This window comes from Molossus molossus, unplaced genomic scaffold (genome assembly GCF_014108415.1).
Source record: "Molossus molossus isolate mMolMol1 unplaced genomic scaffold, mMolMol1.p scaffold_m16_p_5, whole genome shotgun sequence".
Classification (NCBI taxonomy): domain Eukaryota; kingdom Metazoa; phylum Chordata; class Mammalia; order Chiroptera; family Molossidae; genus Molossus; species Molossus molossus.
Genome location: NW_023425388.1, coordinates 66,630,358 through 66,654,778, shown reverse-complemented (window position 1 = coordinate 66,654,778; position 24,421 = coordinate 66,630,358). Strand labels below are relative to the sequence as shown.

General features: G+C 39.9%; 2 protein-coding genes across 3 annotated transcripts in view; both read left to right on the top strand.

Annotated features, from left to right (window-relative positions):
* The window catches only part of POGLUT1 (protein O-glucosyltransferase 1), a 32,205-nt gene extending 25,335 nt beyond the window's left edge, over nucleotides 1–6,870 (top strand). Inside the window, exons 7-11 of the mRNA XM_036243717.1 lie at nucleotides 1,092–1,191; nucleotides 3,079–3,137; nucleotides 4,409–4,576; nucleotides 5,274–5,330; nucleotides 6,022–6,870. Of these exons, the coding sequence (XP_036099610.1) occupies nucleotides 1,092–1,191; nucleotides 3,079–3,137; nucleotides 4,409–4,576; nucleotides 5,274–5,330; nucleotides 6,022–6,178 (541 nt within the window). The 3' untranslated portion in view covers nucleotides 6,179–6,870. The remainder of the gene's footprint in view (nucleotides 1–1,091; nucleotides 1,192–3,078; nucleotides 3,138–4,408; nucleotides 4,577–5,273; nucleotides 5,331–6,021) is intronic.
* A 5,063-nt stretch (nucleotides 6,871–11,933) lies between these two features.
* TIMMDC1 (translocase of inner mitochondrial membrane domain containing 1) overlaps nucleotides 11,934–24,421 on the top strand; it is a 28,015-nt gene continuing 15,527 nt past the window's right edge. The window contains exons 1-5 of one of the 2 annotated variants that reach the window (XM_036243657.1): nucleotides 11,934–11,986; nucleotides 12,102–12,312; nucleotides 14,534–14,699; nucleotides 19,595–19,683; nucleotides 20,453–20,520. In XM_036243657.1, coding sequence (XP_036099550.1) covers nucleotides 12,116–12,312; nucleotides 14,534–14,699; nucleotides 19,595–19,683; nucleotides 20,453–20,520 — 520 coding nt within the window. In that variant the 5' untranslated portion in view covers nucleotides 11,934–11,986; nucleotides 12,102–12,115. Of the gene's footprint in view, nucleotides 12,313–14,533; nucleotides 14,700–19,594; nucleotides 19,684–20,452; nucleotides 20,521–24,421 lie in introns of both variants that reach the window. The other variant, XM_036243658.1, reaches the window with a different exon arrangement.

Sequence of the window (24,421 nt, the reverse complement as noted above, 5' to 3'; positions counted from 1 at the left end):
TGATGTTGCTCAGGCCCTCTGCTGGTTAATGCCATCAGTGGATCTCCCGACTGCCTTTTTCATCAGACCATGTGGCTGCCAAATAGTGGTAGAGAGGACAGATTGAGACTGTGAAAATGGAGATGGAAGCAGTCTGCTTACTGCTTACTGTTCCTTATCAACTTCTCTGATGTTCCTATCTTTATTTTTTTTTAAGTTATGCTTTTTTAAATTTCTTTTTTGATTTTTATAGAGACAGAAAGGGAGAGGGAGAAAGAGGTAGAAACATCAATGAGAAAGAAGATAGACTGGCTGCCTTCTGCATGCCCCCCACTGAGGATACGGCCCACAATTTGGGCATGTGCCCCGACTGGGAACTGAACCGGCGACCTCTTTGTGCATGGGTCAACACTCAGCCACTGAGCCACACCAGCAAGGCTGATGTTTAAATTTTAAGATCCCAGATTCATAACTTGGGATCCATGTGTGGACTTCAAGGGTTTTAAGACTTCCTTGAAATTATAGGGGAAATGTACATTTTTCTAGAGAGAGGAGTCCATAGTTCTTTTCAGGTTCTCAGGGGGTCTGTGACCTTCCCCCAAATGTCAAGACCCCCCTACTGCTTGGACCCTACAAAGGGCTTTTTCTCCATATAGTCCTCAAGTTTTTAAGCTTTTTCTTTTTAATTAAATATTATACTAGATTTTACAGAGCATACACAACAAACGTCATGTAGCTATTTTGGTGAGTGGATTACGTAGTCACACAGCTATGGGTACTGTTGATTTTAGAGGCTACATGAACCCTCCTAAAAGGGAAATAATTCCCTGGGTTATGGCTGTAGTGACCAGCACAACATCATCTTAAAGATGAGATGCAAGCAAAGAAGGGCCAGATATTCCCCATCCCTGAAGGGTAAAGTGAGGACAGACCAGGACCACCTACATGCTACAATATCCAGTATCCCCTCCTCTGCTGCTAAAGTGACCAATGAGTTGTTTGCCTGTGTGTACCATCATTGCATTGGGCCCAATTACTGCTGATTTTCCAGAGATTGGGAATCGTGTTATGGTGTAGGATACACAGTTTTATGTCATGTGTTTCTTTTATAGGACAAGTCCAGAACGAGATCCTCTCATTCTTCTCTCTCGGAAAAATCCAAAACTTGTTGATGCAGAGTACACCAAAAACCAGGCCTGGAAGTCTATGAAAGTAATCGCCAGTTGTCTGAATAGCAACTAAAGCAGCGAACATTCTCACTCAAAAACCATTGCTAGCTGGGTAGAATTTCGGATTAGGTTTCCTGTCATTTATGGGATGCACATAGAGGAAGTTCCATGAACTAGTATGAGCATACATGTAAATGATTCCTTTTCAAACTCACATTGCTTTTCTGGCCTATATTCAGAGCAGCATTTTATACCAGTTTGAAGGTTTAAACCAGCAGTCACAAATTTTTTATGTAAAGGGACAGATGGTAAATACTTGAGGCTTTGCGGAGCAGGAGGTTTCTGCTGCAGTTTCTCAACTCTGCTGACCGCAGCGTGAGGACAGCCATAAACCACATGTAAATGTAGAGGGTGGCTATGTGCTGGGAAAGATTTGTGGCACCACAATTTCAGCTTTATGTAATTTTCATGTGTCAAAATATTCTCCTTTGGATTTTTTGCAACCATTTGAAAGGTAAAAATATTCTTAATCTGTGGGTTGTATAAAAAACAAACAGTAAACTGGATTTGGCTTATGTACTATAGTCCGCCAACCCCTGTCTTAAACCAGTGGTTCTCAACCCTGACTTTACAATCCAACCAGAGAGCTTGAAAATGATTCAGATGAGTCAGAATCTCTGGGATGGGATCCAGGCATCTTCATTGTTTAAAACTCTCCAGTGTCCAATGTGATGCTATGGGCCCTGGTTTAGAGCCCATCTGTCTCATTAACTCTGTGACTTCTTGCCTTATTCCAAAAACTTTAAGCCCAAAATGTGCTCATCTGAAATGAGGATGATATGAGAAAAAAAGTTAAACTTCTTGTGGGAAAAACGAAGTATATCTTTAAGATGGGTATATTTATTATATGATAGTTTTTTTGTTTGTTTTTTGTTAAATCCTCACCCGAGGACATTTTTCCATTTTTTGTTCAGGTAGAGTGGGAGGGAGAGAGAGAGAGAGAAACATTGACGTGAAAGGGACACATCGAGTGGCTGCCACCCGCACAACCAACCAGGGCCGGGGACAAACTGCAACCAAGGTATGCGCCCTTAGCGGGAACCGAACCCGGGTCTCTATGGACCACAGGCCGCTGCTCTAACCGCTGAGCCAAACCAGCCAGGGCTATTATATGACAGTTTTAATCCAACAGGAGCAAATGACATTTAAGAAGCTTTGTTTAAAAATAAAAATATGAAAAAATGTATCCACTCAGCGGAGCATCTACGTGGGAGGCTGCAGGGGCAAACAGGACTTGTTCCCCTCATCAGGGAGTTTGCCATCTGCTCAGGCGGCTGGAATATGCATGGTTACGCTGGGCCACAGGAGTGAGCAGGAGAGAGCACTGAAGGTCCAGTCATTGCTGTCAACAAGGATAGGAGCCCAGTTTTCCAAATCTTTTTTCTTTTTATAAGAAAAGCTGAAAGTCTGGATTTTTATATTCTACTACCTATAAATGTTGGCAGTGGTTTGAATATTTACTTCAAATACTTTACATGACCAACAAAATTTGTGGGTGGTTTATACCTCTAAGCCTGCCAACTACCACTTGTGACCTCCTGTGTGTATAGTTTCCACAGAGTGAAATACGCGATAGGCCATGACCTCGGTGTTCATATGGCTCCAGGTGAGCTTAGGCTCTAAAATCAGACAGATCCAGGTTAGATAACCTCACTCTACAACTTAGGGCCATGTGCCCCTGAGCAAATCTTCTAACTTCTTGAAGCCTTGGCTTCTTTATCTGTAACATGGGGTAATAATGCTTCCTGGGTATGTTTATTATGAGACTTAAATGAGATCATATTATTGAAAAGTTTGCCTTGCTTGCTGCACAGTGGTCTTCAACAAATACCACCATTACTAATATTAATAACTTTCTTTTCATTTAAAGGATACCTTGGGAAAGCCAGCTGCTAAGGATGTCCATCTGGTGGATCACTGTAAATACAAGTAAGACTTCCTGGACTCCTGACTCTTGGTTTCCCTTTTGCTTTTGGAATAGCTACACTTTGGGTGAGAACTTTAATACCAGGGCCCAGCTGGAGTTTATGAAAGTCACAATAATTCATTTAGCTATTGTTTACTGAGAACCTGCCAAGCACAAGGCTCTGGCCTAAGTTCTGCAGGAACTGTGTAAACAATGAAATATGGTCCCTGCTTCCATAGAACTTGTGTGCTAATCAGAGTGATGGGATTCTCTCTCTCCACACCCCACCCAGTCACTAGCTAAAGTTAGATGAAGTATTTAACAGGTTAATAAAACAGTTTGAGGTTCAACATGAATAAAGCATACATAATATATAATCCTCACCTGAGGACATTTTTTCCATTGATTTTTAGAGAGTGTGGAAGGGAAGGAGGAGGGAGGGAGGAAGAGGGGAGAGAGAGAGAGAAAGAAAAATCAGTGTGAGAAAGACTCAGTTGGTTGCCTCCCCCATGATGCTGACAAAGGCTGGGGATTGAACCTGTAACCCAGGTACATGCCTTTGATTGGGAATTGATCCCATGACCTTTTGGTCTGCAGGCCGATTTTCTAACCACTAAACCAAACAGGCCAGGGCTGTAACTAAAATATACTTAAATATCAGGACTAAGAATTAGAAGAACAGGTGAAACCAGGTTAGGAGTAGGGTAGGGGGGGATTCAGAGAGATGAATGCTGATTACAGAGTGAAGTGGGAACTATGGAAAGAAGCAACTCTGGAGACGGGTGCATGCACCACACATGTTGAAAAGAAAATGTTCTTTATAAAATAGCTTTTTCCCAGGGTATATTTCCTTGAAGATTGATTAGGTATGCCTGGTTGTCCTCTCCAGATTTCAGAAGAAGAGGGAACAAGGGATGCCTTTGACCAGATGGGGTATCCTATGGGGAAAACCAGGCTGGGGGTTGGACATGACAAATTAGAGACATTAGGCCTAGAATAGCTTATACTCAGCACCCAGCTCTTGGCCCTATTAGCTCTGCCTGGAGAAACTATCCCCCTCCCCCGCATCCTGACATTTACAAGAATAACCTGTAGCCCCTGGAAAAGCAAAAAGTTTATGGAAACTCCACAGGGACATGCTAATATGTCCTTGGAAAATCAAAATGGAAGGAGAAGGGACAGGGGTCATAGCAGAGGGGAAGGGATTAAGTAAAAAAACAAAACAAAAAAAAAAACGGGTCATATTTGTGGCAGCAAGTATATATTATCAAGTGTATTTTGCTTTCTTTCTCAGGTATCTGTTTAATTTTCGAGGTGTAGCTGCAAGTTTTCGGTTCAAACACCTTTTCCTTTGTGGTTCACTTGTTTTCCACGTTGGTGATGAATGGCTGGAATTCTTCTATCCGCAACTAAAGCCATGGGTTCACTATATCCCTGTGAAAACAGATCTCTCCAATGTCCAGTAAGCTACTCTCTGCCAAGCAGAGATTCTAATGACTCCCGAAATCTGCCTCTAAGTCCCCAGCCAGTTAAGGCATTTATTCCTGGTGACTTTTTCCACTGAAAGCCTTTTATTTTTTTCTTATTTGATTCACATAAATATTATTGCATTATTATCCAACTATAAATGGGATTTAATCTGGAAGAGTTCTGTAGTGCTGAAAATGTAACATTCAAACTGTGCAGTGAAAAAGCTCTAATCTCTCAAAGACTTAAGATGGGGGTCTTTGATCTTCTTATATTGTCTAAAGAACTTTCAGATACAGTGTGAGAAATGACCTCGTGAAGCTGAGGAAAATTTCCTCTCATGATGGGAGGAGCTAGAAAGAGGTAGGGAAAGGGGCCAGGGACATAAGGGGGCCAGAGGAGGAGACAGAAGGAAAGTTTTTCCTTCACTATTGATTTTTGATGTGCATCATTGAACATTTCCTATTTTCTCAGATATGTTTCAAAACTATAACACATTGCCTTTAGCCTGTGTGGGGACTTTTTGTTATGACTTTGTTCCTGTGGGGACACTGATATTTTTCCTTTGAAAAAGAAATACTCTACCATCCCCATACCTAGAGATTAACTGTAAACTTAATCTATGATATTTCTGATTTAGTGCTAATAAGCTTGTTCTGTATTTCAGTGTCTAATAATTCTTTCCATTTTAGGGAACTGCTGCAATTTGTAAAAGCAAATGATGACATAGCTCAAGAAATTGCTGAAAGGTAAGTTCTGTTCATTTTTCCTTTTCTACTTTATCATCCCTATTTGGCCCTAAAGTTATATGAATATTGTTACCATGGTGATATCTGGATTTGATCCTTATTACACAGGGATCATCAGAATTAAAGCTGTGCTAGGGGGGAAACACACATTCACAAATATTCCAAGCCCATCCTTTGTAGAAGTAGACTGAAATCATTGTGATAACTAAACAAGTACTTTTTCTGAGCACTAGCTGTTTGCACGTCTGTTTTTAAGAAAAAAATTAAGCCTGGCCAGTGTGGCTCAGTGGATTGGGCGTCCCAGTTTGATTCCCTGTCAGTCCCATTGACTAAGAGGTCCCGGTTCCATTCGATTCCCATTCAGGGCACATGCCTGGGTTGTGGGATTAATCCCCAGTAGGGGGCATGCAGGAGGCAGCCCATTGATGCTTCTCTCTCACATCAATGTTTCTCTCTCTCTCCTTTCTTCTCTCTCTAAAAAAATCAATAAAAACATATTAAAAAATTAAGTTCTGTTGCTAGTTGCACATGTGTGGGTATGATATGTCTAGAGGGTTGGTTCTGAGGATCAAAAGATTTAATTCATATAAAGTACTCTGAACAGTGCTTGTCACAAAGTAAGCACTCAAATATAAGCTATTAATATTATTAAATGCTGTGCTTTAAAAGTTGTTATTAATCTTGTCTCTAGGGGAAGCCAGTTTATTAGGAACCACCTGAGGATGGATGACATCACCTGTTACTGGGAGAGCCTGTTGACTGAATACTCTAAATTCCTGTCCTATAATGTAACAAGAAGGAAAGGCTATAATCAGATTACTTCCAAAATTTTGAAAACTGAACTCTAATAGTCATCAGTGGACCAAAGTCCTCTCTATGGCAGCTGGTCTGAGATATCCTGTGGTGGGAAGCTTACCATGAGTGTGGCACCTATACTTTGAATACTATTATCAAGCCAAATATCTGGTTTTCCTTATGCTGCACCCAGAGCAAGTCTCAAGAAAGACCCAAAATGTGTATAATACAGATATGAAGAAGCTCAACACTTTGGCTGAATAAGGACCAGAAATCATGAGATGTGGGTTTTGAACCCAATTCTACCTTTCATTTTATTAGGACCAATCACAGCTTGTGCCTCAGATCATCCACATATGTATGTTCATCACTGTGAAACGGACTGTGTCCATAGGATGATGTCCATTGTCCCACCATTTGGAGCAGAAACTCAATCATTTGGACCTAGTACAATTCATCATGCAATTCTGCATTATTCTAGGCTTGATCTTTGATGCTATATTTCAATGTAGGAGCCCTATAGGGTTTGTGAAAAATACTTGGGGATTATTTTCCAAAAAGTCTAAGGAAGCAGTAGCTGTGCCATGCAATGACATAGGAGTTCTCTTTTGTAACAGCATAAAACTCTCTGGTACTCAGGAGGTTTCTACAGTGCCACATAGAAAGGAGCCAGTTGCGTGAGTAATTGCAATTGGATCTCAAGTGCCCTCTGTGCCTTCACACCCTTCTTTTTATGGTCTCTAAAAAAAAAAAAAAAAAGATGAAAACTTCTTAATTTAGGAAGTAGTATTCACTCTTGGAAGGAACTCTGTGCAGAAGAGCAACTCTTTACTCTTTGCATGCCTTTAATAGTTTTCCTCCTTCAGTTGGTAGCAGTCCACACTCTCATGGTCTTGCAGGGACCTTCTTTTCCCTTTTCCCCCTTTTCGAAAAAGACATTTGGATAGTAGTTTAATCTCTCAGGATGATCTTGCTAACATAGTCAAAAATGAAGAAAAATTGTTAGATTAAAACCCATATAGACTGGTGACGTAGAATCATTCTTGTCCCTTAAGCCCAATTTTTCTTCAGAGAAATCAGTTCTTTTCCTTTGAGTCCTAAGAACAAATTGGTATTAATTGGCTTCAAAATTAGTAAATGTGAGATTCAGTCATATAAAATCAGGATTTTATTTCATTTATGAGAAATGGCCTTTTAAACTCCCTTCACAAAAATTTGAGACTAAGGACCTTCTTAGAGGAGTTAAATATCACTGGTAAGATCATTGCATGGACCAAGGCAGACATTTAAAGTTGAATTTTTTTTAGTATTAAAAATGAATGGGAATCAAGTCCTTAGGTGCTATAAGTCTAGCGATAAGAGGTCCAGATTTCTGAGTTATATTATGGTTTTGCCTTGTCAATATGAGGCCCTAATAGATGTCATTATTCTCTCTGTGTTTTACGTTTCCTCCCACTAAACTGGGAACACCATGTTCTGTCCTTAGATTAGGAGCTGAAACTACATTTTTCTGGGAGTGTTTCCCATTTTGCTTCAAGTTCTAGCTCAAGCATCACCTTCTCTCTGAATCCTTTCTTTCATTCCTGTAGGCAGTTAGGGGCAACCATAATATTTTGCTCATGTCTGTATTATATGACATCACTTTGTACTGTAGCTATTTGGCAATTTCTCCTACTGTTCTGTGAGCTTCTTGATGGGTGGGAATCCTGTTTTACTCATCTTGATGTCTCCATTATCCAGTATAGTGAGTGTCACACAGAGTAGACACTAAAGCGTTGTTGGAAGGGTGGATGGGTGAATGGGGGGATGAATGGAGACAGTTGGCTTAACCAGATCCTGTTTACAGATTGCCTAGCCATTGGCTCCAAGATGAACAATTGGAACAATGCAAATTATCATCTGCCCTTTGCAGGGTCAATAAGGGCATCTTTGTATTTAAATACAGCAAATGTTACTCAGATTTTATACTTACCTTGTTTACCTCTGTATAGATGGTATGAGGATGGTGCGTAACAATATGTAAAATGTATGCTTTTGAAAATAATTTTTATCCCCATAACTTTTGAAGGCGGTTCATTATTGTTAATACTAGCTGGGTCCCAAATTTACCCCCTCCTCCACAGTGAGCTAAAGGCTGCCCTTCTTTTTTTAAGGAAAGAGTATAATTTAATCTATTTGAATGAAGTGGGATACTTGGATAACACAAATAATTCTTTTACTTTCTTTATTTGGTGAGTATGATCTGTGTCATGTTATCAGTGGCCCACCTTATTCCACTGTTAGGTCAGGTTCTCCTAGTTGCTCAGAACAGAAACTGCCTCTAACTAGATTAAGCAAAAGAACTTAGAAGAATTTGAAGGCATCTTGAAGACTCCAAACAAGTTTCATAGCAGTTGGAAGAGTAGAGAGCAAGGCAACTCTAGGAATCTCAGCAAGAGTTCTGGACTGTCTCTAGATTGCTACGATGGGAAGTTCCAGAGTCTACCAGGCTCTGTCTCACAGCCTAATATTCCCAAGAGAAAAAAAGTTAATGAGCTCCTTTGGGTCAGCTCCAAAGAGGATAGTTCCCTATTCTTCACCCCTACACTGGCAACGTACAAAAACACACACATACTTAAAAACCCATCTTCCCATGCATCTAAAAATGCCTTCACCTAAGATAAGCCTACTGCATCCAGAGGTAAGGTGTGAGACAAAGGAGTACAATTACAATGACTTATTTCATACTTATCAAATACTTTTTGAGCATCTGTTGTACACAAACAGTGGGAGATAAGAAAATGTTTAAAAACCTAATAACATCTTTTGGTTTACAGTTGCTCTGAGACCCTTCAAAAAGCAGACCACAGAGTAGGGAGAATATTGCCCTGGTGGTAAAAGAGGGTAAGACCCAGGGGTTTGGAGAAGCAGGAGTGTGGGAGCATGACAGTCTTAGGAGCTGAGATGAAATATCTGAGCAGTGGCCAAGGGTCTAGACTTCCTATCACGAAGGAGCTCTGTAGTTGAGATAACAATACTAGGGGCATCATAAGCAGAAGGTGATTATAATGACATGAGGTCATTTATAAGGCTATTATTCGTAAAGCCAATGGATTTGGAGTTTAGAGGAAGAAGGAATATTCATCTGGTGCAGATGGGAAACTAAATGGAGGTAAAAAACTGGGAGATGGGTAAATAAAGTGGTTCTTGGGAGTTCTTAAAATTCATTCTACCTATGGAGAGTTTATGTCACATGTAATATAATAAACTAATGTGACAAGGGGAGTACCTGGTGAACCTGGCAGGAAATGAAAACCTTTTGACCCCTGGGAGAAAGTTCCTGATAGGAGAAGATGCTAATAAGTTTTATGAGCTGAACTCAGCAATGAGGGTTGAGGGGAGGAGAATGGTGGTTCTAGGCACAATGTGACTATGCTGAAATTCTTCCCTGATTCTTTTATTCTGGTGGCAAATGCATATCCTGGGGAGGGGAGAGCTGTATGCTAAACAGAGTGGCCCACCTAAACCTCATAACATCTTTTGGTTTATTATTGCTCTGAGACCCTTCAAAAAGCAGACCACAGAGTAGGAAGAGTATTTCCCTGGTGGTAAAAGAGGTTAAGGCCCAGGGGCTTGGAGAAGCAGGAGTGGGAGCGTGACAGTCTTAGGAGCTGAGATGAAATATCAGTGAGCAGTGGCCAAGAGTCTAGGATCTTGTTTAGATACTGTCTGGCAAAGGGAACCTTACAAATGAAGCTCCAGTTACCCAAAGGAAAAGGCAGCTATGGAGTTAATGAAATTTGTCATATTAATGGACAAATTTCATTAACTCCATAGCTGCCTTTTCCTTTGGGTAACTGGAGTTAATGAAATTTGTCCATTAATATGACAAATTTGTATCTACAAAGTAGTGAGTCCTGTATAAATTAATTCATTAGTATCTGCCTAACACACCCACCCCACAATTCTGAGTCCTCCCTCATCTCAGAATGATTCTGGGGTCATCTTAAGCATTTAGCTTTTTCTACATGTAGACTCTAAAGTGTGCACAACCATTTTCTTGCACTTTCAGGCCTTGGGACTTTCCTGATGCCCACCTGAGCCTATATGCAATAAGCAGCAATCTGGAGCCAGAGCTAGGAGTCAGAGGATCTGAATTCTTTGTTCAACAACCTATGTGCCAGACACTGTGCTAGGTCCTGGACATAGAGATGAATATACGTGGTCTCTGATCTCAAAGCTAGTCTACTAAGATAGCAAATAGGAAGTTGTAATGCAATGTAGTAAGTGTTATGATGGAAGCTGAATTTAATCCTGTTTTCCAGACACCAGATAAATCTTTCTGGCACTGTCACTAATTTAACTAGTCTAGTCAGTTATTTCTTTGGCCTTATCTATAAAATTTCAGCTGTAGTAAGCAAGGGAGCATCCGAAAGAAGTCACACGTGTTTGTGTCTTTTCACAATGCCAGCTTTATTAGAGGAGACCTCCCCAATAAGCCAATAGGGTTACAAGAAGTTACATGCAGAAAGAGGGAGCTTATGGCAATAGAGCAAGTATAACAAGAAGCATACTAAGCATCTAGTATAAAGTCCTGATCACTGATGCCATCTGTGGATGGAGAGGCAGGCATAGGTCTCCAAGCCAGGTGGCTACAGTGGCAGCATGGTCTGGTAGAGCGGAAGTCCTTTTGGGCTCCAAGTATCACTCCTGGTACAGCCAAGCTTCAGCATCAAAAGGTGGAAACTCTGAGTTCTTATAGTCCACGATGGGAGGTGGTCCTACTCATATCAGTGTCCAGATTGAAGTCCTCATCTGAGTAATCAGACTTGTGATTTTTTAATTCTGGGACCATCCTAAGCGTGTTTCTGTTATACCCCGTTACCTCAGTTTTGGGCGTCATGCCGCTTGACATAACTGTCAGGCTGACAGTGACTCTGTATTGGATTCTTGGAAAGGGTCCAAAACATCTGCTCTCTTGTTCTATACACCCGCTATCAATTCCAGAATTCTATTTACTAAAGAGTGTAGACGTTTTGAATTACATCTAGAAAGGAATCAAGGAGGGCTAGGGATTAGCAAATATGAGAGGCTATGTTTAGTTGCTAGTAAAGATTAAGTGAAAGTATGCAAACAAGTTTGAGACTATTTTAAATACCTGTGTTTTAATGAAAACTATACTTTGAAGCATGTTAGAGGTCGCACTGATGGAAAATTACTGCTGGTCTGTCAAACACACACCTGCTAGATATTCCAGAAACTGTCCTGCCTTTTGAGAAACGGTAGGTATAGTAACTAAGGGGGGTAAAAACCATCTTGTGCGGAACTACCCAAAGCTGATTGTTCAAGAGAATATTCTGGAAATTTCTGCGTATCTGACCTCTTTTCAATGCTCGGTTCTTTCTGGAAACCAGAACTTTAACGAGTATGAATGGAGCCAGCCAGAAGGTTCTCCTGCTGTGATAGGGTGGGTTGGCTTGTATTTGCACAGAATTCCTGTCTCTTCGTGCTCCTTTGGATTGAATTTGCACTTTCTTATTCATCTCTGTGGGCTTTCTGCCGTTTTACATACGCTGAATTACTTGGGCCTGTGACCACGCCGGCCACCTGGAACCAAACAGAGACCCCCGCTTGAGTGACCCTGGAAGCCCAGGGGGCGGGGCCAGACAGCGCTGAGCCTGGCCACTCGCTGCTAACTCACTTCCGGACCGCGGCGGTCCGTCCCGCCTCCAAGCGGAAGTGTCTTCGGCTCGGGCTCCGCCGTCACCCCGCCCCTTGCTCTTTGCGTGGGGGCAGGACTTCCTGTCTCGTGTGTCCAAGGACCTCCAAAGTGACGCTGGGTGCCCAGGGACGGAGTGTCAAGACCTGTGGCCGGGGATAAGGTGGTACCTGGGGCTCGGGTGTTCACCCAGTCAGCCTTGCAGTTACCCGCACGGTTCTTTCTCGGCGTCTCCGAGGCCTTGGCGCTCCGAGAACCAAGCTCGTTTCTGTCCGCAGGTTCGGAGAGGGCCATGGAGGTGCGGCCGCCGGCGCCACGGAGCACCCTCTGCAGGGCGCTGGGTCCTTTCCCTAGGGTCTTTGCTGCGGAAGCTGTGGCTGACAGTTCCGTGGCCACCGATTCGGAGGACCAGAAGCTGCCTTCCTTCGTCCCAGAACCCCATTACCACGAGTCCGGATGGGACCGCCTCCGGGAGCTGTTTGTCAAAGAGTAAAAGTGCCTCGGGTCTGTGGGGAGGGGCTGCGAAGGACGTGTCCCAGCCTGGGTTATCCTGGGGCCAAGGACCACAGGGTGGTGTGGTTTATTTTAAAATGGGGTTTGAGCTTCTCATGTTTGTACCCCAGCCTTGCATCCTGTCATTTGGATTTGGTAGTTGTGTAGATGACAGGAGGACTTTCAAATGATCAAGGTGAGACTCATAAATCAGAACTTTTAGGGGTATTTAGAGAATATAGTCTTAGTGTAATACCCTGAATTTGAAGAATTGGACTGAACTAAGTAGTGTCGGAATTCAGTCTGGAACCCAGTCTATAGGACGCCACTCCAGTATATCTGATTTCACTTGACCCCAAACTTTTGTATTTCATGACCAGCAGCTCCACTCCCCTCCAAAAAAGTGGAAGTTGGAGAGATGGGCGGAGAATTGTAAAATTTTTATTCTACCCAATAAGGAGTTTATAAAAATAGCACCTATTGTCTCATCATTTTATGATATTAGCTGGGTTAACAAGGATAATTCAGAATAAAAGATAATCCTTTGAGTTGAATTAACTTTAATGAAAAACTCAGAATATTTCATTCATTCTTTGATTCATTTCATCTGTTCGTCAATTACTGGTGAAAAGTTTGCCCTTTTCTAATGTACTTAACTACACTGTGTTATCAACTGGTTAAATTAACTTGCTGAGGGGCATATAATTGGGGCAAGGGAGTCAATAGAATTATATTTAATAACTGTATTTAGATTTCATCATCATCATTTTTTTTTTTTTAAATCCTCACCCAAGGACATGCTTAGAGAGAGGGAGAAATTGATTGTTTGCCTTCTATATGTGCCCTGACTGGGAATCAAACCAGCAGCCTTTCAGTGCACAAAATGATGCTCAGTCAACTGAGACACTTTGGCCAGGCTTATCATACTTATTTTAAAGATGAGTTCACCTTTCTCATTCGTTGGTCCTTCCAATATTTACTTGAGATACTTGTGAAAGATCCTATGTAGTGTATAACAGAAGAGGGTTATTTTGATCAGCCTTTATAAACCACAGAATGTTGGAACTGAAATGTGGAAGATAATCTAGTGTCATTTTCATGCTCTCCTCCATCATGGATGAGGAAACCAAGGTTCATAGAAGTTGTGACCGGGCTGCAGGTCACTTAGCAGTGGGTGACAGAACCAGAACCACAACCCCATTGTTACTTGGAGTCTAGGATCCTTTCAACCACTGTGCCCTTTTTCTTCACCATTCATTAGCTGTTTGGGCCAACCATATAATTTCTTAGAGCCTCTATTCCCATCATCGTTATTACAATATATCCATATATCATTAAAATGGGGATAAATATCTATGTCATGAAATTCTTCAGAAGATGAAAAAGAGGCAAAGCATATACATCTCCTGCTTGTTAAATTTTAAGCTGCTTTACATTTTTTCTTCTCTGAATTCTACCATAAACCAGTTTTTATGTAAATATTGTTTTTTATCTTATTCACTATAAAGGAAAGTTGAAATTATAGTTTTTCCTATTGACATAAGTATAAGAATTACAGTCTTCTAGGAGATTTAGATTTCACTCATAGATGCAGAAACTAAACACTGATTTCAGAAATGTGATTATTGGCAATTAGAATTAGAAAAACTCTTGTATAGCCTTTGAAACAAATTAGTAATGTAAACAATTAACATTTAATAGTTTACCTAGTAGGGTCATTATTTATAGTAATTTAATACTTACAAATGTAGCTATTTGTTAGAGCAATTTTTGGAAGAAATTTTGGGAGGACATCCTAGCAATTCTAGTTTCTTATGCTGTTGACAGTAATAAATTGAATTAAACAGTTTTTTCTTGTTATTTAGGTTGGTCTGTGCTGTCCACTGCATCATGAGCTTTCTCATTCAATACAGGCCCATCTGACTATAACATACACTTGAAGTACTAAAAAATATAGGGGTTTGAACTTTTTTTTTTCATCTTCCCAAGAGTAACCAACCTCTAGCCTAATTTCTAACAGCATAGGTTAGTTTTGGCTGAAATTTGAATCACTTACAATATAACTGCACTATTTAACTCATCACAGGATTAAATTGGTTCAGCCCATAATGAAAAATGTGGTTGTGTTTGTATTTGGCATAATTCTGATCATCTCATCTTTTGGAGAACTGTTTATATATACTAATTCCAAACAATGTTGTTGTTTTTGATGTTTTAGTGAACAGCAGAGAACTTCAAAGGAACTTGAGAATATTTATAGGGCAGCAGTTTCAGCAGGCATCATTGGCTGGGCATATGGGGGAATACCAGCTTTTATTCATGCTAAACGACGCTACATTGAGCAGAGCCACGCAGAAATTTATCATAACAGGTTTGATGCTGTGGTAGGTACTGGTGTTCTAAAAGTATTTGAGGGCACACCAGTTTATCAATTCACTTTATACTTAATCATTCAGTTAGGTGGTGGGTTGGGAGGGTTTAGGACGTCAGAGTAAAGAATCAAAGTCTGTTCCTAGTAACATGGCCTATCAGACCATTTATCTTTGGAAGGGATCACCACTATAACTCTATTTTCTGAAAAATATTTCTAATCTGCTAAATCATCAAAGCTCAGCTGTGGTATATTTAACCTATTCACAAAGCCTCATGGAGTATACTAGTTCACACTAAAACAATAATTAACATTTGTAACTTTACAGTTTAGAGTGCTAACTCATTTGTTAGGTCTGTGCATCAGTTCTGTTGTACCAGTGAGGAAGTCACATCTCAGAGAGTGTTTTTTAGTTTTAAATTATGTTAGACTTAAAAGTTTTAAAAGTACAAAGAATTTCTACATACATTTCACCCAGATTCTCCAATGTTAACAGTTTACCAAATTTTTTCTTTGTTAAATGCCTACTGTTATTTTTTGTGTGTGAACTGCTTAAAAGTAAGTTGACATGATGAATACTTCAGCATCATTTCCTGAAAAGAGGGACATTCTCTTATATAATTATTCAGATCAGGAAATAACACTGACAGACTATATATTATCTACAGACTTTAAGTAAATTTTGCTAGTTATCCCACGAATATAATCTATTTGAAAAGTAAATAAATAAATAAAATTTTCTGGTCCAGGATCTAATACCGGATCAGATGTTGAATTTGCCTGTCATTCCTCTCTAGTCCCCTTTAATCCAGAAGTTTGTCTGTCTTTGACTTTCTTGAACTTAACATTTTTGAAGATTATGGGCCATATATTTTGTAGAATTTCCCTCAATTTGGGTTTGTTTGATTTTTTAAAAAAAAATTAGATTCCAGGTATGTGTTTTCTAGGAATACCCTAGAATTGATATTGTATCCTTCTCAGTACAATATATCACAAGTCCATGATAACCTATCTGTTCCTTTACTGGTGATGTTTACTTTAATCACTTGGTTAAGATGGTCTCGGCAAGGTTTATCCAACATAAAGTTACTATTTTTTTCCATGTCAATGATTTTTAACCAGTGTGCTGCAAGAATTTTTAAAACATGAAATAACTGTTTAGTCAGAGGCACTGACCCCTTTTCCCTTAGATTGTCAATAAAATGACCACAGTCAATACAACAGTAGTCATCCAAAGTGAATGAATCAAAATTATACCTATGTTTTTGTCAGATTGGCAAAAAATATACATTTTTTGGTGTGCTGCAGAATTTTAGTAATCAGTTTCTGTGTGCCATTAGATGAAAAAGGTAGAAAATTGCTGCCCTATGTTACTCTGTGGATACTTATTAAATACTTTGAGACTATATAAGTATCTTAGCATTCACTGATTCTTGTGTGAAAACAGTTATTACTGTGGTGGTTACTAAATGGCCATTTTATAATTCTGTCATTTCATCTACATTTATTGTTTAGTGTTCTGTCAGGAAGAGCTTTCACTTCCCCTCCATTTATCTATCTATTTAATTTATTCAGTGTGGACTCATGGTTTCTTAATTTAGTCTGTAGGTTTACAGGCCATTATTGTCATCATTATTATGATACTCAAATTGGCCTAGATAGGAAGAGTTGGAGCCTCATCAAGCCAGACTCTGTATCCTTTTGATATATCCTCATCATTCTTTGAGCACACCTTTACTTTTTGGCATAGCAAGGTGCTCTTGGCTATTCCTTTACTTTTCAAGCTGGAATCAGCCATTTCACCATGGAACTCTACTTTCTTTTAGTGAAAAATGATATTGCAAAACCAAGATTTGGACTTCTGGTCAAGATGGCAGCGTAGGTAAGCATGGTATTGCGTCCTCCCACAACCACATCAAAGTTACAACTAAACTACAGAACAACTATCCTTCAAAACTGCCTGAAATCAAGCTGAATGGAAGTCCTACAACTACGAAATTAAAAAGCAGCCACATCAAGACTGGTAGGAGGGGCGGAGGTGGAGGGGCTGGACCCACACCCACATCCACATGTGGCGGATAAAAATCAGGAGGGTACCTCAGCTGGGAAGGTCCTCCCTGACGACTGATGGGTCCCCCTCCCACACCAGGCGCCCCACTTAGGGTTCTAGTGCCAGGAAGAGAAGTCCCCATCACTTCTGGCTGGAAAAACCAGCAGGAACTGAGGCTCAGGGAGTCTGAGGTGGCTAGAGCTCCAGGGAGCTCCTCTTAAAGGGCCTGTGCACAGACTTATCAGACTCACTCCCTCTAAGCTTGGAGGAGAGGCAGCTCAAGGGGCGCCAGAGACATACAGGGAAGAACTGAGCTGTTTGGCATTGGAGCAAGGGCTGGAGAGGGGGCTTTCTCCGGGACAAATGTGCTGTCAGAGGCCTTTGATCCTTTGTTCCCTTGTTCCTGGGGTGGCAGACAGCTGTCATATCTGCGACTCCAGCACTTGACTGGTTGCCCCGCCCTGGTGATTCCCTGAGGCCCTGCCCCACCCAACTTTCAGGCCCACCCAAGCTGTTGCCAGTTGCTTAACCATAGGATTGGCCTGTCTTGGATCCTGCTTCATGTTTTCCTTAATTCTTTCAAACAAGCAGTATCTGGTCTCAGCTAGCCCCATATCTCTCGTTAAGCAATACATAGAAACAAACACAGGGAGGCAGCCAAAATGACGAGACAAAGAAAAAGGTCCCAAATGAAAGAACAAAAAATCTCCAGGAAGATAATTAAGCGAAATGGAGATAAGCAACCTAACAGATGATGAGTTCAAAACACTGCTTATAAGGATGCTCAGTGAACTTAGTGAGGACCTCAAGAGCGTAAAAAAGGACCAGTTAGAAATGAAGGTTGCACACTCAGAAATGAAGGAGGTACTAACTGAAATGAATAAATTACAGAGATTCAGTAGTAGAGTAGGTAAAACCAAGAAGCAAACCATCGATTTGCAATATAAGGAAGCAAAAAACCACCCAATCAGAACAGCAAAAAGAAAAAAGAATCCAAAAAAAAGGATAGTGTAAGGAGCCTCTGGGACAACTTAAAGCATGCCAACATTTGCATCTTGTAGATGCCAGAAGGAGAAGAGAGAGAACAAGAAATTGAAAACCAATTTGAAACAATAATAGCAGAAAACGTCCCTAACTTGAAGGAAACAGACATACAAGTTCAGGAAGCACAGAGAGTCTCAAACAAGATGAACCCCAAGCGGCCCACACCAAGACACATCATCATCAAAATGCAAAAGGTTCAAGACAGAGAGAATCTTAAAATCAGCAAGAGAAAAGCAGTTAGATGCCTACAAGGGAGTTCCCATAGGACTGTCAGCTGATTTCTCAAAAGAAACTTTGCAGGCCAGAAGGGAGTGGCAAGAAATATTCAGAGTGATGAAAAGCAAGAACCTACAACCAAGATTACTCTATATTGCAAAGCTATCATTTAGAATCGATGGCCATATAAAGAATTTCCCAGATAAGGAAAAGCTAAAGGAGTTCATCACCACCAACCCATTATTATATGAAATGTTGAAGGTTCTTTTTGAAGAAAAGTAAAAAATATGAACAAACAATATGGCAATGAATACATATCTATCAACAATTGAATCTACAAACAAAATGAACAAGCAAAACAAACATTCTCATAGATATAGAGAACATTTTGTTGGTTGCCAGATGGGAGGGAGGTTGGGGGAATGGGTGAAAAAGGTGAAGGGATTAAGAACAAAAAATTGGTTGCTAGACTGACAAATCTCAAAGAGAAGGGGGTTGGGAGTGGGAAGAAATCAAAGAACGTATATGCCTATATTGCATAACCAGTGGACACAGACAACAGTGTGGGAAAAGGCAAGAGGGGGGCAGGGTGGGGCAAGAGGGGGTCAATGGAAGAAAAATGAGGAACGTCTGTAATACATTCAACAATAAAGATCAAAACAAAACAAGATTTGATGCTAAGTGTGATCATTGCTACTGGTGTGTCATGGCTTCTAGGCCCTAGGCAGAATGAGTTAGGAAGTGTGTGTGTGTGTGATTTATATTCATGTACACATTCCTACATACATATGTATCTTCTTCTTTACCTACTTATTAAAAGCCAAGAGTTCATACTGATACCTTTCAGAGTGGTTTTGACTTGCCCAATATCATATAGTAGTTTAGAATCAGGGATTCTCTCAGATTCTTTAAAAACCAAGAAAATTTGACCCTCATGATATTATACAAGACCTGATTTTATGGCAGTCTAGTGACAATCGGCTGTGGAGCCAGACCACTTACTTTCCAATTCTGACTTTATTCCTCATTGACTGATCTTGGCTAGAAACTTTCTATCTATACTTTAGTTAAAACTAAAACGTCTGGCTGAAGAGAATATTGTAAAGATTAAATGAGGTAATATGTTAACACAAGTTTTACATAGAACGTGGTCAGTAAATATTAATTTTTTTTCTTCCTCTGCTGCTTTCCTACACACCTGTATTACTTTAATTCTCACCATTTAATTTACCATTTACTCAGTTCTTTCTGTTTATCTTTTCCCCAAGATTTCTTGAAAAAAAGAAAGCATCATATCTAATACTGATTTTGTGACTGCCATAGTCTTTGCCATATAGGTTCTTGGTGTTACTTAACTGATGGATAACCTAGCTGATACTGGCAATTCTTAGTTTCTTTGCTATCTCCTGATAGAATAGGATGCACATGGGACTTTTGCTTAAGCTTAAATAGTTAAGGAATTACATTTCTAGAGATTTTTTTTTGTTTCTGTTTAGGTGTCACTGTCTAATCCATAGCTGACATCCCTCCACCACAGTTTTAGAATAAGGAAAGTATCAAGGTGACTTGGAACCTCACAGCCTTTTTTTTAACTTTAGCAATCTGCGCACCGTGCTGCTACTCGAGGCTTCATCCGGTATGGCTGGCGCTGGAGCTGGAGAACTGCAATGTTTGTGACTATATTCAAGTAAGTTCTCTTTGAATTGTGACAAAGGGTCTTGGTATTCTTTTATCAGCATATCTTTTGGGCAAGTGGGATTATGAAAAATGAACACCCACATGAAAGTGATTCATAATATCTTTTTCTCAACTGTTGTCTGTGTCAAAGATTGTTGTAGTTGTTTTCACATTCATGAATGGAGATCTACCAACTAGTATCAAAATAGATACAAGGTTTCTAAATAAAAGAAATTCTGGAAAACTCTTCTTTACCTTTCTATTTTTTTTTTTTTTTAATTTTTTTTTTTTATCCCCATCCGAGGACATTTTTCCATTTTTTATTCAGATAGAGTGGGAGGGAGAGAGAGAGAGAAACATCAATGTGAAAGGGACACATCGAGTGGCTGCTACCCGCACGACCCAAGCAGAGCCGGGGACAAACTGCAACCCAAGTACATGCCCTTAGTGGGAACCGAACCCGGGTCTCTTGGGACCGCAGACCGACGCTCTAACCGCTGAGCTAAACTGGCCAGGGCTTACCTTTCTATTTTTAAGTGAATATTTATTCTAGAAATTTGATTGTTTTATGGTTCATTCTTTATTGGCAGAAGGTCCATCTAGAACCTCATAGGCATATTTGCAATATGAAGCACATTTAAGAACCTAAGTGGGACCAGGGATGGACATAGTATGCCCTTCTAAACTAATACATATCTCTTTAGTGAAAGTTGCATTCAAGAAGGTAATTGGGATAGATATGCTTCAAACTCTATGTTTTCCTCCTCCCTTTTCTCCAGCACAGTGAACACTGGTCTAAATGCATACCGAGATAAAAATGCCCTAAGCCATTACGTCATCGCAGGAGGTAAGACATTTTTCTTGTTTATGTTTTTCAATCTCAAATATGGTTTAGGAAATATGTAAAGACTTATAAGCCATAGCTACTGAATTCTTTGGTTGGCTTATTCAAAATTTATGCAAAGTGTATAGAGTATTATACTTGATCTGTGGTATACTTGATGAACAAAACAGAAAAAGCCTTAGCTTTTCTTTTTTTTTTTATATATCCTCACCTGAGGACATTTTTTTTTTTTGATATTTTGTTGAGATAGAGTGGGAGGGGGAGAGAGAGAGAGAGTGAAACATTGACATGAAAGGGACACATCAAGTGGTTGCCACACACACGACCCAACCAGGGCTGGGGACAAACTGCAACCGAGGTACGTGCTCTTAGCAGGAACTGAACCTGGGTGTCGCCAGACCGCAGGCCGACGCTCTAACCTCTGAGCCAAACCAGCCAGGGCAAGGGCTTAGCTTTTATGGATTGTTACAGCCTAATATGGATGGGAAAAACAGGTTGTTGTGATAGAAAGTACCAAATAGGTGGAGCAGTGGGATCTAATGTGGACAGGGTGATTAGAGAAGGCCTTTCTGAGGAAGTGACATTTAAGCTGATACCTGAAGAATGGGAAGGAGCTAGACTTATGAAGTGTAGCCTAGGCAGAGGGAATATCAAGCGGGTTGGCTCTTAGGCAAGAAAGCTTCTCAAAAACAGGGTAATATGACTAGAATATAGTGAATGGGGGTTAAGAGTGGCTTGAGATGAAATTGGTGAGTTAAAGTAGCAAGGGGCCAGATTTTTCATTGAGAGGCATTTATTCAAGAATTTCTATTGACTCTCAACAAGAACAATGGGAATCAGTAGTGTTTCAGCCTGCGGCTGCTCCTACCCCCTAACCCCCAGCCCCATGATACAGAGAAGTTCTACAACTGCAGGGCAGGTTAGGAGGATAAATAGTTCTGCTGCTGAGGTAGCTGACTTTATTTGCAGCAGAGCACAGAAAATTCCATGCCTGCAGGTGACACTGAAAACATTTGCAAATAGTCAGGGAAGGACAGTATCACACAGCTATCCTGAGGTTTTGATACTGTTTGGGGCAAACAATAGACTGGCAGATGAGGCAGAATTTTAACATGGAACAAGACAGCCAAAGAGAGCTTTAATAAGATTCTACTAATCCCCAGAACTCTGGAAAAGTTGTGCACATGTACAAATATCCATGCATACTCAGGAGAGATTGGTAAGAACTCTAGCAAGCTATTTATCTTGGTTAATTGTGAGGCCTTGTGAACACAGAAAGTAAAAGCTAGAAAAGATTTCTAAATTGCCTAAATTTTGAATACATTCTTCAAGCTACAGACAGATTCATTGACAAAAGATGGAAACCCTGGCTTCAGATGTTTAAGCATAACCTCTGACAAATCCCTGGCTGACTGCTAAGCTGGTATGATTCCTAGGAAGCCAGACATAAAAATAAAACCTGAGCAGAGACTATCAGTAGCTGCACTCTACAGAATAAAAGACTCCATAAGGTTGGTCCAGGAAAGTCATTCCATAAACAAATAACCACAGCCATGCCCCTGGGTAGGGAGATATTCCAAATCCAGAATTGCTATAATTTTTTACCTAAAATGTCCAGTTTTCAACAACAGCAAAGTCACAAGACATGCAAAAATGGGGTAAAAGAAAAAAGCATTGGGAATGTGTTTGACAAGGATTATCTGTTTCACATAGCAGACAAAAGACTGCAAGCCATTTTTAAAGAATTTAAGTGTGATGACAATGACTCATCAAATAGAGAATGTCAGTAAAGAGAAATTATTTTAAAAAATGAAAATTCTGGAGTTGATAAATACAATAATGGAAACGAAAATTTCATTGAAGTGTTGGGCATATAACATTTAAAGCTATATATGACATTAATAGCACAAAAGAGAGGGAAGAAATGGAGATATATTGAAGCAAGGAAATAGTAACTTGACTCCACAGGAAGAAATGAAAAGTACTAGAAGTGGTAATTATGTAGGTTAATATAAGAGACTTTGTAAATCTATTGCTTCTTTTTTCTTAACTGTTTTCCCCCTTTAAAAAATACATATGGTTGTAAAATAAAAATAATAACATTGTGGGGTTTCTTTTTTTTAATCCTCACTTGCTATTTTTCCATTGATTTTTAGATAGAGGGAGGGAGGGAGAGACAGAGAGAGAGAGGGAGAGAGACACATCGATGTGAGCGAGTTGATTCGTTGCCTCCTGCATGACCCTGACCATGGCCGAGGATAGAACCTGCAACCCAGGTGTGTGCCCCCGACCAAAATCAAACCCACAACCCTTTAGTCTGCAGGCTGATGATCTAACTGCTGAGTTAAATTGACCAGGGCTGTGTTTTTTTTTAAACATATGTAAAATACAAAGATGGGAGAGGAGTGGGCTATATGGAACAATGTTTCTACATTTTACTGGGATTAAATTAGTACTTATCAGAAGTAGATTGTGACAAATTGAGATGCATAGTATATCCCTAAAGCAAGTAAGACGAAAGTAACTTTTTCTTTTACGTTAATCTTCAGATAGAGTTGGAGGAAAAGAGGGAGGTAGAGAGAGAGAGAGAGAGAAACATGGATGTGAGAGAGACACTGATGGGTTGCCACCCGCACAACCCCAACCGGGGCCAGGATGAACCACAACTGAGGTACCTGCCCTTGGCTGGAATTGAACCCAGGACTCTTTGGTCCGTGGGCGATGCTCTTATCGCTGAGCCATATGGGCCAGTGGGAGAAAAAAGTAACTTTCAAAAGTAGTAACAAAGTCAAAAGGAAATTAAATAAGATATATAGAAAAAATATATAGAAAACAAATAGCAAATGGCATACCAGAATCCAACCGTATCAATAACATTAAATAGGAATAGATTTAACACTCCAATCAATAACGAGAGATTGTCCAACTTATGTAAAAAAAATCCAACTATATGTTGTCTACAAGAGATATACTTTAGGCTTGAAGAAATTAAAAGTAAAAAGGTGGAAAAAGATATACTATGCAAACAGTATGAAGAAGAGCTAGAATGACTATACTAATTTCAGACAAAATATACTTTAAGACAGAATGCTAGAGAGAGAAGGATATTTTATAATGTTAAAAGGGCCAATCCATCAAGAAGCTATAACATTTAGAAACAGGTATGCATTTAACAATAGAGCTCCAAAACACAAAACAAATAGCAAATGGCAGACCAGAATCCAACCGTATCAATAACATTAAATAGGAATAGATTTAAACACTTGGAATTGAAATGAGAAATAGACAACTCGATAACAGAAGTTGAAGACTTTAGTACCCTGCATTTAATAATGGATAAAACAAGTAGAGGGAAAATCAACAAAGATACAGAAGTCTTGAACAACACTATCAACCATGTGACCTAACTGACATCTCTAGTATACTCCACCCAACAATAGTAGAATACACATTCTTTTCAAGTGCACATGGGACATTCTCCAGGTTAAACATAGGCAAGGCCATGAAACAAATATCACTAAATTTTAAAGGATTGAAATAATAAAGTATGTTTTTTTTATCTCAATGGAATTAACAAAAATATGGGGGAAATCCACAACTATTTAGCAGTTAAACACACATTTATAAGTAACCCATAAACCAAAGAGGAGTCACAAGATAAACGAAATATATTTTTTTAAATTCATCAATATGTGCATTTTTTAAGTAGAAAAATTAACACATTTTGCCCTGGCTAGTTTGGCTTAGTGGTTAGAGGGTTGACCCACAGACCAATGAGTCACTGGTTCAATTCTGGTCAAGGATGCATACCTTGGTTGCGATTCATCCCCGGCCCTGGTTGGGGTCGTGCAGGAGGCAGCCACTCAGTGTGTCCTTTTCACGTCGATGTTTCTCTCTCTCTTCT